At 34.5% G+C, this 13830-nt stretch overlaps 1 protein-coding gene across 15 annotated transcripts; it reads left to right on the forward strand.

The window, feature by feature from the left end:
- The first annotated feature begins 228 nt into the window (after positions 1–228).
- LOC121130386 (uncharacterized) lies at positions 229–12896 on the forward strand. 15 transcript variants are annotated; one of them, XM_071893731.1, is made up of 9 exons: positions 253–484; positions 7182–7240; positions 8596–9394; positions 10122–10538; positions 10624–10743; positions 11137–11208; positions 11356–11418; positions 11494–11788; positions 12117–12896. In XM_071893731.1, the coding sequence occupies exons 2-9, from the start codon at positions 7216–7218 to the stop codon at positions 12492–12494; spliced, it is 2169 nt and encodes a 722-aa protein (XP_071749832.1). In that variant the 5' UTR covers positions 253–484; positions 7182–7215; the 3' UTR covers positions 12495–12896. The 15 variants fall into 15 exon arrangements, with proteins under 15 accessions (XP_040582072.1, XP_071749832.1, XP_071749827.1 ...); XM_071893726.1 differs by having other exon boundaries at positions 258–484; positions 11023–11208; positions 11335–11418; positions 12099–12896; XM_040726134.2 differs by having other exon boundaries at positions 258–484; positions 11023–11208; positions 11335–11418.
- Positions 12897–13830: the final 934 nt, after the last annotated feature.

Genomic DNA, 13830 nt, shown 5'->3' on the forward strand with positions numbered 1-13830 from the left:
TCTCCTCCGCTGCTCCCTCAATGCAACCTGCTTTTACTCAAACAAAAAAGAAAGTTCGCTTTTTATTTTATTAAAGCAGTTACTTGTCTCTTTCTCTCTTTTGCCGCTACGTTTAAAAGCCGACGTCAAATAATTTTTAGGCCAAGAGTAGAGGCCATATCGCCTCCCTTTTTTTTTATTATTTGCAAAATATGGTCGGAGGAAAAAAGGCAAAGAAAGGCTGAAAGCAGTCGAATGGTTTGAGCCATCTTCTTTTTATTTGTAATGTTGGAAGCAACATTAGAACATAAGCCAAAGAGGTTCCTTCGAAGCAACACTATCACTGTTGTGATCCTTTATAAAAAGGGTTTTTTAAATTATAAAAAAAGAACCTAAAAATATAAAGTGACAATTCGTGAAAGTATCATTCATTAGTTAACCAAAAACACGCAACTAAAGTCCACACTTGAAGGATTTCCCCAAATATGATATAAGCTGCTAATAGGTGAGTTGTCCTTGTGTCTTACTATAATTTTTACCTCTACCTACAACAGCAGACTTCACCACCCAAGAAGTTCCTTCATCTAATTCCATTTTGATGATAATAAAAGCAAAACTTTTTTAATCATACATGTTTGTCTTAGAAGGGAGTTGGAGGGAAGGAGCATCAGACTCCAGCCTTGGAAGGAAAGAAGGAATATGTTCTAACTCCTCAATGTGTATGTAGATATATGAAATGATATAAGACCTAAGGCCGAACCAGCCTGAAAAAAGTTTTACAATTTTTTTGTGTGTGTAGGAAACGTATGAAGAAGAAGCAAAAGCAGAGGGGGGAAGTTGAAAAAGTTTTACAAAAAATATATACATATATACGTGTGTGTTTCTTGTGCACAAAAAGTTTTTGTACTCTAAAATATCCCAGCGCCATCTATCATTGATGAAGAACGTTATAATCAATAATAAGTAATGATAAAAACTTTTTGTAGAGAGGGGGACTCCCAGAAAAAGGGCTTTTGAAATGTGTTGTATACTATATATGTACACTAGAAATGTAGGTCAGTCTACATCAGCTATAAATCTACTATAACAAGGTATGTTAAACGATCACAAAAAAAAAAAAAGTTTTGAATGCAATAACCAAAGTTATTTGATGGTATCAGGGATACCACACAGAACTTTTTAATACCCATTCTAAAAACCACCTCAAGAATCAGCATTGAAATCCCAAGAAATAGGTATATACCTCACAGAGTATCAACACAATTTGACACTACTCATCTTCAATTAGTAACATTTTAGATTCTTCTACACCTATTGCTCCGACAATTATTTCTTACTCGTCTCTACTATGCAAATTTTGAGATGTTAAGAGTCATTTTTGTGCAATTTTACAATCAACTATGTTGTAGAATGTGATAATTAGCTCTCGATTGCTAAGAAAAACATTGTCCTAGTCGCCAACATGAGCACATCCTACGAGAAAAGGATTTATATTGCAGCGCTCCTCAGTGCGGGATTGTCCAATTGCAGGCCTCGAATGATTTTACATAAGCATCCTAAGCCTATTGGTGTATTGTTGGTGAAAATTCCCCCATTCAAGTTTTGTTATTAAAGGTATAGGAGGCCTTCAATTCGAACATGTTCTCTTGCTCAGTCTAAGGTATTGTTTAGTCGTGGTTAAAATCAAAGGAAACGAGAAGAAGCTCTGAAGGATTAGTAAAATCTTGTTGTTTTAAATAAGCAACGTTTGTAGAAATAATTAATATAGTCAAACGAACGTAATCAAATTATTGCTGTATATATAAAAATACCAAGATTTCAACATTTTGAAGTAAATATCCCAAGATCTGGGAATTAATCCCAAGTAATGACATCTCTGGGTAGTATCTTTTCTATTGATATCAGTGATGTCAATGTTACCAGAAATGATGACTTCTTTTTTGTCCGCTCTTTAATTCTATAAAATACAGATCATAGAATATGGAATAGAGGGTTAATGTCAGTTTCATGGAATTTTGTCAAATGGCGGTTGAAACAATGCCAGCTTGCAAAAAGAGATGCTGTTAAAAATTACTATTCCTTTCTCTCCCTTCCACACTTTCAAATCTATCCTACCTCCTCTCCCGTTAAGGACACACAAATTACTTATTTCCGTCTTCACTTTGTGCCATATATAATATAGAACACCAATGAGATTATTGCTTTGATTTTAAATCCATCTTTAGCCCTTGCATTGGTGGCCAATAGCCAATCGGATTTTTTCGCCTCAATCCTATACACATTCCGTACCAATGTATTAATATATATATATATAGTCAACCCTATATTAAGTGGTTAGACAAGGAAAATGATAAAGTGACCGCTTTTTACTAACCCAGATTTTTTATTTTGTAACAATTTCATCTTTGAAAAATATAGATGGGGCCACTTAGTGCGGTGACAGGGTAAAACAGGTGGATTTTAGACCATCTTAGACTGTATTTAGTAGATAGTCTACCATAAGATCATTGGTGTTCCTAGTTTTCATCAATAGAGGGGCGGGGGCTCTACCCCAAAAATTGTCGTTATATAATTACTTATTTAAAAGGGTTTATTTTGTTGATATGCTAGCAAAGGATGCCCACGTTTCAGGGCTGAATAGAGGGGAATAGAAACAAAGAATGAAGGTAGGAGAAAGCGATGTAGAAAGATACAGAAATATCAGGGAAGAGGCAGAGAGAAGGAGAGATACATAGAAAGAGAGAAGAAAAATGAGGTTTTATTCTGGCCAAAAACAGGCTGTTAATGGCTTTAAAGGCCCAAATAATAACTCAAAAAGATGCTTGGTTATTTAATATGTCTCCTCGCTAAATTTCAGACTGATCTCTTTGGACATCTTTGATTCCATTTTAGACTCATATATCAGATATGATACATTTTTTGGAGACAAGGGCTACAAAAACTCTTATGAGAGCTTAGGCTAGCATGCATGCCATTATGATAAGTCTTTGTATAGAATTGCCAAAGATTATTCTTTAAATGCCAATAATTATTTAGATATATTTATTTATTTAGAACAATATAAGTTATAAGAAAGGAATAATATTGAAACCATCTGGCAAATTTCTATTGAAATTTAATATGTTGTTATTAAATATATATTTATATATATATAATACATAAACCCTTTCCCAGGGATCAAAATGAACCTGCTAATAACGGCTCCCTACCCCTCAAGGGAACGACTAGAGGGAAAGTGCATATATACATATATATCATAAATATTATTGAAGCTTGTCTTTAAAAACTTTTATTAAGGAAATAAGGAAAGAGTTTAAATTAAAAAATATGTAACATTATACTGAAACGGGAGAGGGGATTTTTTTCATTTTTCTTCATATAAGAATATTAGAACTACGCATATACATATATTTATGAAGAACAAAATACCTTGATTATGACTATTGATCGTGTGATATCAAAGTGAAAATTTAATAATAAATATTAAATACAATGTATATATAGTCATAAAAAAATGAAGAAAAATATTAAGGAAATGAACAAATGTAAGACTATTAAAATTCATGTTTTACTAATGATATTATCAAAAAAAAAAAAATATATATATAGAAAAAGAAAGATGGGGGTGTAAAATTATATCACACTTTTTTTCTAACAATTTTTTTATTAAATTAAATTTGAATAATTTCCAAAAATAATATATGCCATATATATATATATACGTATAGTTATCTCAATTGCGTCTCATCTCAACACTTTCTTTGCTTTGTTGACTGATTACCAGGGGTGAGAGAGGGTTTTTATACAGCAAGTCCTTAGAGAAACACAAGTCCAAGTACTTTAATCTATTTATTTAAGTCAATAAAAAATAAATATACATATACGTGAAGAAATTAAAACTACTTTCAAGGAGTGTTATGGCAGTCATTAATTATTCGGATTATTCCCGCCTTCAGAGCGGTCCCATCAGCTCTTGGGATCGGTCTTTCAAAAGGTGGGTCCTTTTAATGGGATATGTTTTAGTTTTTTGAAGAAAAAAATTGTAAAAAATCCTCTCGATCCTTGAGTAATTTGGCTCTAAAAAATTAGCTTTTGGCCTAAATTTGAAATCAATACGTATTGATTAGTTTTGTTTTATACATCGAAAATTTTTGATGAAATTAAATTGACTAGGTTACGTGGCCCATTAAATTAAAAGGTTGAACATCCCTTGCCTAGGGGCTCTGGAGTGAAGAATTGGTTGTGGATCAGGTGTGTTTCAGAGGACCAGAGTTGGGGAATTATATTTGTATTTCTGCAATCTCATTGTTTTCTTCCTTTAAAGACTCCCAAAAAACTATAGGAAAAATACGTAGAATATGCGTCACAGAGATTCCCCCACAAAAAAAAAAAATATAGTTTATAACTAAAACTTTTTATTTTAGTCTAGGAAAGTTTTTTGGAAAAAATAAAAAAACTTAGCAGCCGTGCCGAATAGAGCAAGAGCAAGAAGTAACAAAAACAACGGAGCTCATTGTTGGCTGTTTAAAAGTTGGACATTTTGAAAAAAAAAAAAAAAAAAAAAAAAAACTTAACTTTTTTTGTTTTTACTTTCTTTTATAAGTTAGTTTTTATATTCTTTTGTATGACTTTGAGGAAGTTGGAAAAAACAAGAAGAACAAAAATGATAATCAACTACCAAAGTTAGTTAAGTCTCAGTAGTTAATATATAAATTATAAATATCTATGAAAGGGAAAGTTGAGGAGAAAAGTCCTCAAAAGTTATTTAAATACCCAAAAGTAAGTATTTTTTTATTTCCATAACTTATTTACGTCACTTAAAATACTTTATATTTCTATAATCATATATAAAACCTGATCTAAAAACGACCTGTTGTAAGCGTTCATGTCCAGTTTTCAAATTAAGAATTGTTACAAAGTTTTATATGAAACTTGGCTGAAGAGATCACCTGTACTAAGCAGTCACACTGTTTCTCTTATCTAACCGCATAATCTAACAACCACCGTTTGTAAGCGTGTCACTGGAGTAAGGGGTCATATCTGGGTTTTAAATTTGGTTTAAGGGATCACCTGTACAAAACAACTTCTTTGTTAGTTTCTTTTTCCACCTGAACAACTAATACAAGTTTGAGTGTAACATATGGGCTGAAGAGACCCGGAGGGAAGGAGAAATAATGGAACAAACATCTGTTGTTAGCGTATCACCGCAATAAGAGGTCATATCCGGCTTTTAAATATGGAATTGTTGTAAAATATGAAACTTGGTTTAAGGGGGATAATATTAAAAACATTTTAGAAGTGACTATGGATATGTTATCAGTAAGGGTTCCTGTTATCAATATGAAAGATCTCTGCCGCACATTTGAATTGATTACACGGCCACTTATCCCTATTTTATATACAGCACCACAATTGTATCCTTTTCTTCTTTTCTTGCTTACATTTACAATTATAGTCCCGGCTTCAAGGAACCACTTGAAGAACTCTTTCTCCCACCTGACTAAAAATAGTTGATCTACAGAGTAAGCAACCAAAATTTGTAATCGCATTTATTTACAATTAGTTCCAATATGAGTCTTAATTACGCATTTAAACGACAGATGAAACAAAAATAAGAAAGTTCTGTTTTTATCCCACCATATCTCTAAAGGTGGGTTATCACATTTATCGTACGTGTAACCGTCTAAGTGTGTATATATGTATATAATTGATATCGGCAAAAGAGTTGCTCTCACAAAAATATCATTTTTATGTATATATATATATACTTAAACATCTAAACGTTGTCTAAGTGACAAAATGTAGGTGCAAAACAACAAACTCCTACATCTCAACTACCTGGACTTTACAGGTTCGAGGGGTCTTAGAAAAATAGTTTTGCTGCACATCTCATCGCAATTTGGATTAGCTCAAAGCTGCCATCCTTTGCTATGGACAAAGCCTTCATTGTCAAGAGCTGCCAATCGACTTACTGGTATGTATAGGCTGTTATTCGTTGTGATGAAGGAAACATTGAATGAAAAATATAGCTTAATAGAATAATATTTAGACATCTAAAGAGTTTTTTGTGGGTTGTCTTTCATTGAGTCTATAAAAAGCAGGATTTCCATGCCTAATTCATGCTACTGCAAGTTTTCGGGGCCTACTCTGGATATTGAATAATTATAACAGGGAATATTGGTCAGGTTAAAATGAGTCCCATTTTGAAGAAAAATGTTTCTTCTACTTTGTTTGTGCCATAAAAAAATAATAAGAATTAAATTTGTCAACATTCATTCTTCTGCCTCATGGAGGCGGGCAACATATGGAGGAATAGTGAGTCTCTATGATCATGACCCATAATATTTATAAAAACTAAGGAAATTAATCTTGATGAGAAAAGGCTGCAACATTTGGCAAAAGAAAAAAAAACTTTTTTTTTGTTTTTTTTTTCAAAGGCGAAAGAAGATATTTAATATGAACGTAGCAAAGAAAAAGTGTCTAGATACAGCCACACAAAGAACCACATCAGTTTTTGGTTGTTTGTGTTTTTATTGTCACTATATAGAGCAACCATCAGCGCAAAGTGGACAACCAGGCGTGAAGAAAAAAAAAAAAAACTTTTTGAAATGTTTCCATATGCTCGCTCTCCTTACTCAGAGATGAAACGAAAGGGCATTCAAGGAGGAAAGAGAATATAAGGAGAGGGGGGTGGACATCCCTCATTCGTGTTAAATTGATTATTTAAATAGGGAATTCATTTAAATTCAGAGTAACCTGGTGAATACGTCGCTGTATATATATATACATAATACATTGATTGATTGCTTGCATAAATAGTTACGTGTACATATAAATCAATGTGAAGACAGAGACTAAATCCAATTTAAGACCGTCTCACGGTCAAATCCTTTATTTATACATACAATATGTAAATTTATGGTCTGAAAGGGAGAAATAAATTTCTTTCTTGTCAATAAAAGTACATGCTATTGGAAATAAAGAGATTTTTATTTTTTCTAGAGCAAAGGAAGGGGGGGTTGTCTTTCAATTTACAATAAATTGTTTGTTATGATTATGTATTTATTTATGACGCTTATTTTATTATCTTTACGGAATATAATCATGGCGGATGCCTTCTCAGCAATTTTGTACTAAATATTATTTGAGTAGTAAGGCTATACATGTCCTCTTAATATGATTGTCCCCTTTTTTCTTTATAGGACCTGCGATAGCCTGCGTTATTTTTGAAGAAGGATGGCTCTTCTGGCACAAGTTCCTGGTACGTATGATCATAGGTGCGCACACAACTAACCTATAAAAAAACAAATGTATAAAAAGTTCAGCCCACTGAAAAAAAACAAGTAAAGTTTCAATTCTCAACGGGAGGGTATAGCTTAGGGCTGTAACTAAAATAATTTTCCGTGAGTTTTAATACTAACACAAGCTCTGATAAGCAATATTTTTTTTTTGTGAAATGCATCATGGTGGATAATAAATCCCTGTAGGTGAAATCATATGAATTTTGTACAATTATTTTGTCTGCCTCAATGAGATACAACCGTACAGTTTGAACCGATAGTACACATTATAAAAAAGGCTAGGAATATGGCAAGTGGCAAAATCTCATCAAGGGGAAATTAGCAACATTATATGTAGGTGTCAAAATTACTGACGTTGAAAATGTTCGCAGTATGACTACATAGAACCGAAGTATTCATTTAGAAAAACAAACGGCCATAGCTACATCATCATTTAAGTTAATTACTCCCCGTTCTGTTTAATAACTTGTTGCCAATGAGGATCCAACTTCTCATGCTTCTCATATAGGTACCCGTTATTCCCATTAGCAAAAATTCAAACAACCTATTTTCACAGGCCACTATTGAGGGAAATTGTACCCCCAAGCGATTAGCCTTAAACAGAAACAGGTGGTAGTCACTTGGTGGTACCATTGCGAATTTTACTGAACGCTTTCTAAGTTCTTTCCCCTTTCAAGTAGTAAAAAGGTCAAATAAGGCGAATTTCTCTCTTTGAGAATTCGATACTCGACGCACTATAATTCACGACTGGAATGTCCAAGCGCAATACTGATCAAAAAGCGTTTGAAGTATACACCCGTACCTTTACAACGCCTTATCCTAGATACGATGTGAGCAATAATGAACAAATATACTTAGTCTTAAAAATGGCGAGAAATACGAGATTACATTTTCTCCAATCAATTACTAAATTAAGGGGAAATGATTTTACGGCGACATTTTGAAAGGTGAAATAATTCAAGGCATAATATTATGAGACAAAATAGGTTAAGGCAAAAGTACCGTTGACTGTTAAAATGGGATATAATAAATATGGACTTTTTAGGGGAAAAAAATGACTGCCTTTTGGAAGAGTTTCTTTTTGGAATATTTCCTCATTAATGTTTGAAAAATACATAAACCTTCCTAATATATTAATTGAATTTTTTCATTGAATCATAATTCATACTCAATTATGTTATGAAAGGAAATTATGGAAATTGTTGTGTGTTTTTTTTTTTACTTTCTTCATTATTTTAAATTTCTGTAAAAATATTATGGATGAGATCTCATCAAATAATTATCCATTATTATTATTCATCCTTACTTTCTTAAGAGCCTCCATCATCATTTTCCAAGACGTCTAACAATTCCCCTACTAATAACTCTAATTCATCATCAAACAGTGTTAATGTTGATCAAGCAGGAGTCACTAATCATGTCCTATACGGACTCCCTCCCAAAGAAGGAAATACTATTTCATCCATAGACTCATCTCCTTCATCGGTAATGGACTCATATAACACGTCAGACAAAAGCATAAAAGAACACTCCCCACCATTAGACTCCCCTTCGAATAAATGCAACAACAGTTTTGACCCCTCATCCAACAAACCTGGGTCAAAGATTGGAACAACTACTCAACAACAAAATATGACATATGATTCTTCTACTGGTAAAATGTATGAGGAGCTTGGAGGAAACTCCGCAGCCTCTGGTACTACCAGCTCCTCCACGACGAGTATCTCGCCATCCACACGATCCAATGATTATATAAACTATCAGAACTATTCCTACAATCCTGCGAGTGTATCATCCTCTTCCACCTATGCTCAAATGACCCCTGGCTATGGTGGATTTAATACGACAGCATCCAGCTATGGAAATCAACTTCATCCCTATGATCGAACCATGTATCCTTACAATACACCTGGAGCCTTTGTTCCACATTCTGCAATCAATCTCTCGGTTAAAACTCCAGAGGATCTTCCTTCTACTACACAGTCATCCATGGATCTCTCTGACTCGTCATCCTACAATGCATCCAGTACTTACGCCATTTCCTCAAATAATCGAACTTCTAGCTCTGTTACTAGTCCGCAAATCCTTGATCTTACTCGGAATACGGTATTAAGGTAAGAACCCTCTTTATACATATTAAAATTTTGTGCGCTCTGAAATTTAGCTATTTGTGACTGGCAATTTAGATTAGATTGCTTTGTTTGAAAGGTTATGTATCCTTAAAACAGGATTGCTACGTCCCGGCGTGAAGATTAAATTAATTATAAAATATATAACAATTTATTTCCATAATTGATACTCAAACCAAGCACCTCTCGCTTCAACCACAGTCTCGAACTTGGGCCTGAACCTGTCACAGGTCTTATTGCTTGAACTCTATGTCCATGTTGACCACTGCCTCAAGAATGGAAGCCCAAAGAGTCAACAGTATTATGTTCACGTTTATTTGACTCTCTATACAAGACGCCCACTCATAGTAGTAGAAGGGTTTCATTCGCCCACAAAATTGTTCCCGACCCATCAGGCTCCTTGAAAGGCTTGGAAACATCTTAAACAATTGATTTGAGATGTTTTGTCAACTCAATAATATCCTTGGGCGTTCGCCTGGCATGTAGGTACACAATGCCGTTCTTATATGGAAAAAAATTCAAGGATACTGTATTTTTTCTTATACTGTTTGTTAATTAAATCTGTTAAGCAGTTTTTTATAAAAGAAAATCTTAGGGTTGCCAGAATATGCAGGTCTAAAATTTTCCAGATTCAAAATCCCTAATCCCTATATTATTTTTGTTTCAATGCATGGACCATTATTCGTTTCTGTAATCCCTTTATTCATTACAGTGATTCAAATGCCTATGAGAGTGGTTCCCCAGGGGGGAATAACAGAGTCCACACTTCTTCCTCGGGAATCCCTGTCTCCAATACTGGCCGATCAAAAGCAGAGCAGACAGAGCCGGTTGACTTTTCCTCCAATCAAGCTCTCCCCTTTTCCCGCGGCACATCCGTGTTTGACTCTGCTGCCTCATTTGTTGGACGAGGCTCTTCAGACATCAATCGCTTTCGATCCAATGGCTACTCCACGTTCGGACTTGGTTCATCTTACAACACCCTTCTACAAAATGGATACACCTCAGCAAGTGGATACTCCTCCTACAATCAAAGTGGTTACTTAAACTATGCAAATTCCGGATTCACAGATCCTACCTTCGGGTTAGCATCTGGTCTTTCAAATTCCGGTTCATCCTCAACTACTCCCAGGTATGCATGAGTGCTCTATTAATAGTACATCTGTATTTGTATCCTTCTTTGTTTTCTTCCATTCATCCCTATAATAATTATACAGCTATATGTCATTCGCGACTCGTCCCAGAGCAGGGAAGGACGGGAAGGAATTAATTCAGTGCCCTACACAAGGTTGTGATGGCGTTGGCCACATCACTGGGAACTACTCAACCCATAGAAGGTAATTACTAAAAGGGAAAGGGGTTCCCGGATTTTCTCTGAAAAAATCATTTCATATGGCATGAACAGATGCAAATCTCTACGGATGTTTGCACCTTTTCATGGTCTAAAAATATATAAATATAAGGGTTTGATGCCCCGCCGTGTAAGAAGCCCCGGGGTCTTTTCTTTTTTAGTTTTTTTTTGTTTTTTGTTTGTTAATTTTGTGCCTTTAAATTAAACTTGGATAAATTAACTAACCAAGAGAGACAGATACAAAAATGTAATTTCAAATTTATAGTCCCCGGGGAGGAGCCGAACATTTGGTAATCCTACACGGGCAGGAGCTGAAATGCCCTACACCCGGATGTGATGGATCCGGGCATGTCACTGGCAACTACTCTTCTCATCGTAGTCTTTCTGGATGTCCTCGTGCAAATAAACCAAAGAATCGACCCAAGGACGGAGTAGAGCCTGAGCCCCTAAGGTGAGTTGGCCTCCTTGATTTTTTTGTTTTTTTTGTTCTTCTATTTTATCTAACAATCTAATAATTACATATATTGAGAATAAGTTTCACAACGTTTTCTAAACAACCATGCCCCCGTTTTAATAGAGTTGTTGCACTTCAAAACAGGTGTCCTATTCCGGGCTGCGATGGTTCAGGACACTCCACTGGGAAGTTTCTTTCTCATCGGAGGTAGGAACACTTTTTCATTGGTTTTCATATGTCAAATAAATACTATTGGTGCTAATTATAACTTGAATGTCTTAGTGCTTCGGGATGTCCGTTGGCAAGTCGAAACAAGTCTCGAAACCTGGATGGCTCATCTACCTCTCCTCTGGGTCAACCTCCTCTCAAATATGGAGGCCATAGTAACTTATCAACTACCTTCTCTGGTCGTCTTTCTAGTCTCAATCCTTCCTCCTCTGTATTTGATCCTTCTGACGTGATGGCTCATATTGAATCACCAGACGACATCCTCATGTCAGGCCTTGGAGTCAAAGAAAAACGGAATACCAACTCTTCTTCCGCTATGTATTTAGACACGGACTTGGCAGACACATCTGTAAGTACTAGTTATGTTTGTAATTTTGCTCGGTGGAGCTGAGGCGCAGATAGGAGGGGGCTACAGGGTATAATGTAAGTCCTGGAGTGTAAAAATAAAGGTAGAATTTGCAATGTATTGATCCGAGTTACTCGTATGTATGAAAATACCAAAATACTTTTGTTAAATGTACACTCCACGGATTGGCAGCAACTTTTACCCACCTTTCTATCTGTCCTATATGTATATTCTGGTTTGTCCCTCTTAAATTTAAAAACAGCCCACCCCTTGCAACACTTGACTCAAGGACTCCATTCCTTTATATCTACAGAAGTTTTATTACTCACAGGATCGGAATACAACCAAACTAAATAACTATTATGAAAGCCTTCGTAGCAATGTCATGTCCATACTTGGAGGAGCCTCTTCAAATCCGGGAGGAAGCATCAATGGAGGAGTATCCTCATCCTCCATACCCCATCACAACAACAATAACATCCCTCATAACAACCTACTACATGACACAACTCACTCCGTTGCCGCCAAAGAGAACTTTGATTCCTACTTGAACAAACTACAAAATATTTGTACGGACAACAGTAGTTCCTCTCATCTAGAAGAATTAAAATCCCATTCCGAGTCCCTCAAAGTATCTCCTGGACTTTTACATTCATCCTCTTCCTCTGCCACATCAGCTGCTACTGTGTCCACTTTTGCTTCGCGATGAGAATCAAGAGTTTGCATTAAATAAGAATAATTATTTATCATTCAATATATTTTTTGTAGCAGTTTTAACAATATATATATATAAATATAAATATCTTAATGTCGAAGCATCTCTCTCAATATATATCTATATATATGCTCTGTAAGGATAGCAACTTGTGCAAATATATTGTACAAGTTGGTATTTCTTCCTGCTAAATGTGTTTCATCATTTTATTATCAACAATCCATAGAGGCTATCATGTCATTTTGATCTATAAAAATAACACATTTATTATGTATTTACGAATGATATAACTGTGAGCATTTAATCTTTATTTTGTTCTCCAGACTCCTCAATAATATCCATTTGTAATTTTCGATTCAAAAATACTAAATAATATAATCATTAATATGTAATCAATCGAATTCAATTAGTACATTATTCTCATCACGCGTGAGAGCGTGAGACTTGGAAGACCAACAACTAAATCGAATGACTTTTTTTTTCTTTTTTTGTTAGTCGTAGCAACTTGTACAATATATGATGTTATAAAATGCAGCATCATATGGTACGTTCCTCGTTTCTTTATTTTTAAAAAATAAATAAGCGTAATAATACTCTTTGCAACTTCTAAGAAGTAAATCAATTTTTGTTAATGCTTTTTCGGGAAATGGGAGAGTCAAAAAGAATAAAAAAAAATAATATAGAACAAAAACGAAACAATTTACTGTAAAAAGGTGCTGTTATTGTTATGTGTAGTTTTGCTAATGGTAGACGAGGTAGAAGGAAGAAAGAGGGTGGCTTACTATCATTTAAGGGCGGATTGGATTGTTTGCCTCCTTCTTGGAGTGAACACTCTACATATAATATTAATATATATATACGAGTATATAATTATTACTTACATTATGAAGCTCCTTTTAGATGTCTATTATTGAAAAAACTTATGGAGATTTTGATTTATTAGGGGTCTCTCCAAAAATAAGAAGAAGAAAAGATCTTTTGTTAGTTGCTTTCGAAGAAAGAAAGGAATTAAAAATGGGAGGGAAAAAAAAAAATCCTGCAACACTCAGACGCGAAGAAATACATAAATCAATGATTTTTGTGTTCAAAGAGTGAAAATAAGTATGTTAGTTCATATACATTTAGAGAATAAAAGAATAGAATTGAGATGTGAAACAAAGTCTATTTCCATCTTTTTCTTTTCTTTTTTTTAACAAAGGAATAGAAAGCAGCCTTTTGCGAGTGTGGTCAAGCAACAACTCCTTTTGTGTAAGAAATATATATATTTTTTTTGCATGCAAGTATCTCTTAGCAGCTGAGCTTTTGCACTTAATAAAGTATATGGATTTGA

The sequence above is a fragment of the Lepeophtheirus salmonis genome, chromosome Z, assembly GCF_016086655.4.
Source record: "Lepeophtheirus salmonis chromosome Z, UVic_Lsal_1.4, whole genome shotgun sequence".
In the NCBI taxonomy this organism is placed as follows: domain Eukaryota; kingdom Metazoa; phylum Arthropoda; class Copepoda; order Siphonostomatoida; family Caligidae; genus Lepeophtheirus; species Lepeophtheirus salmonis.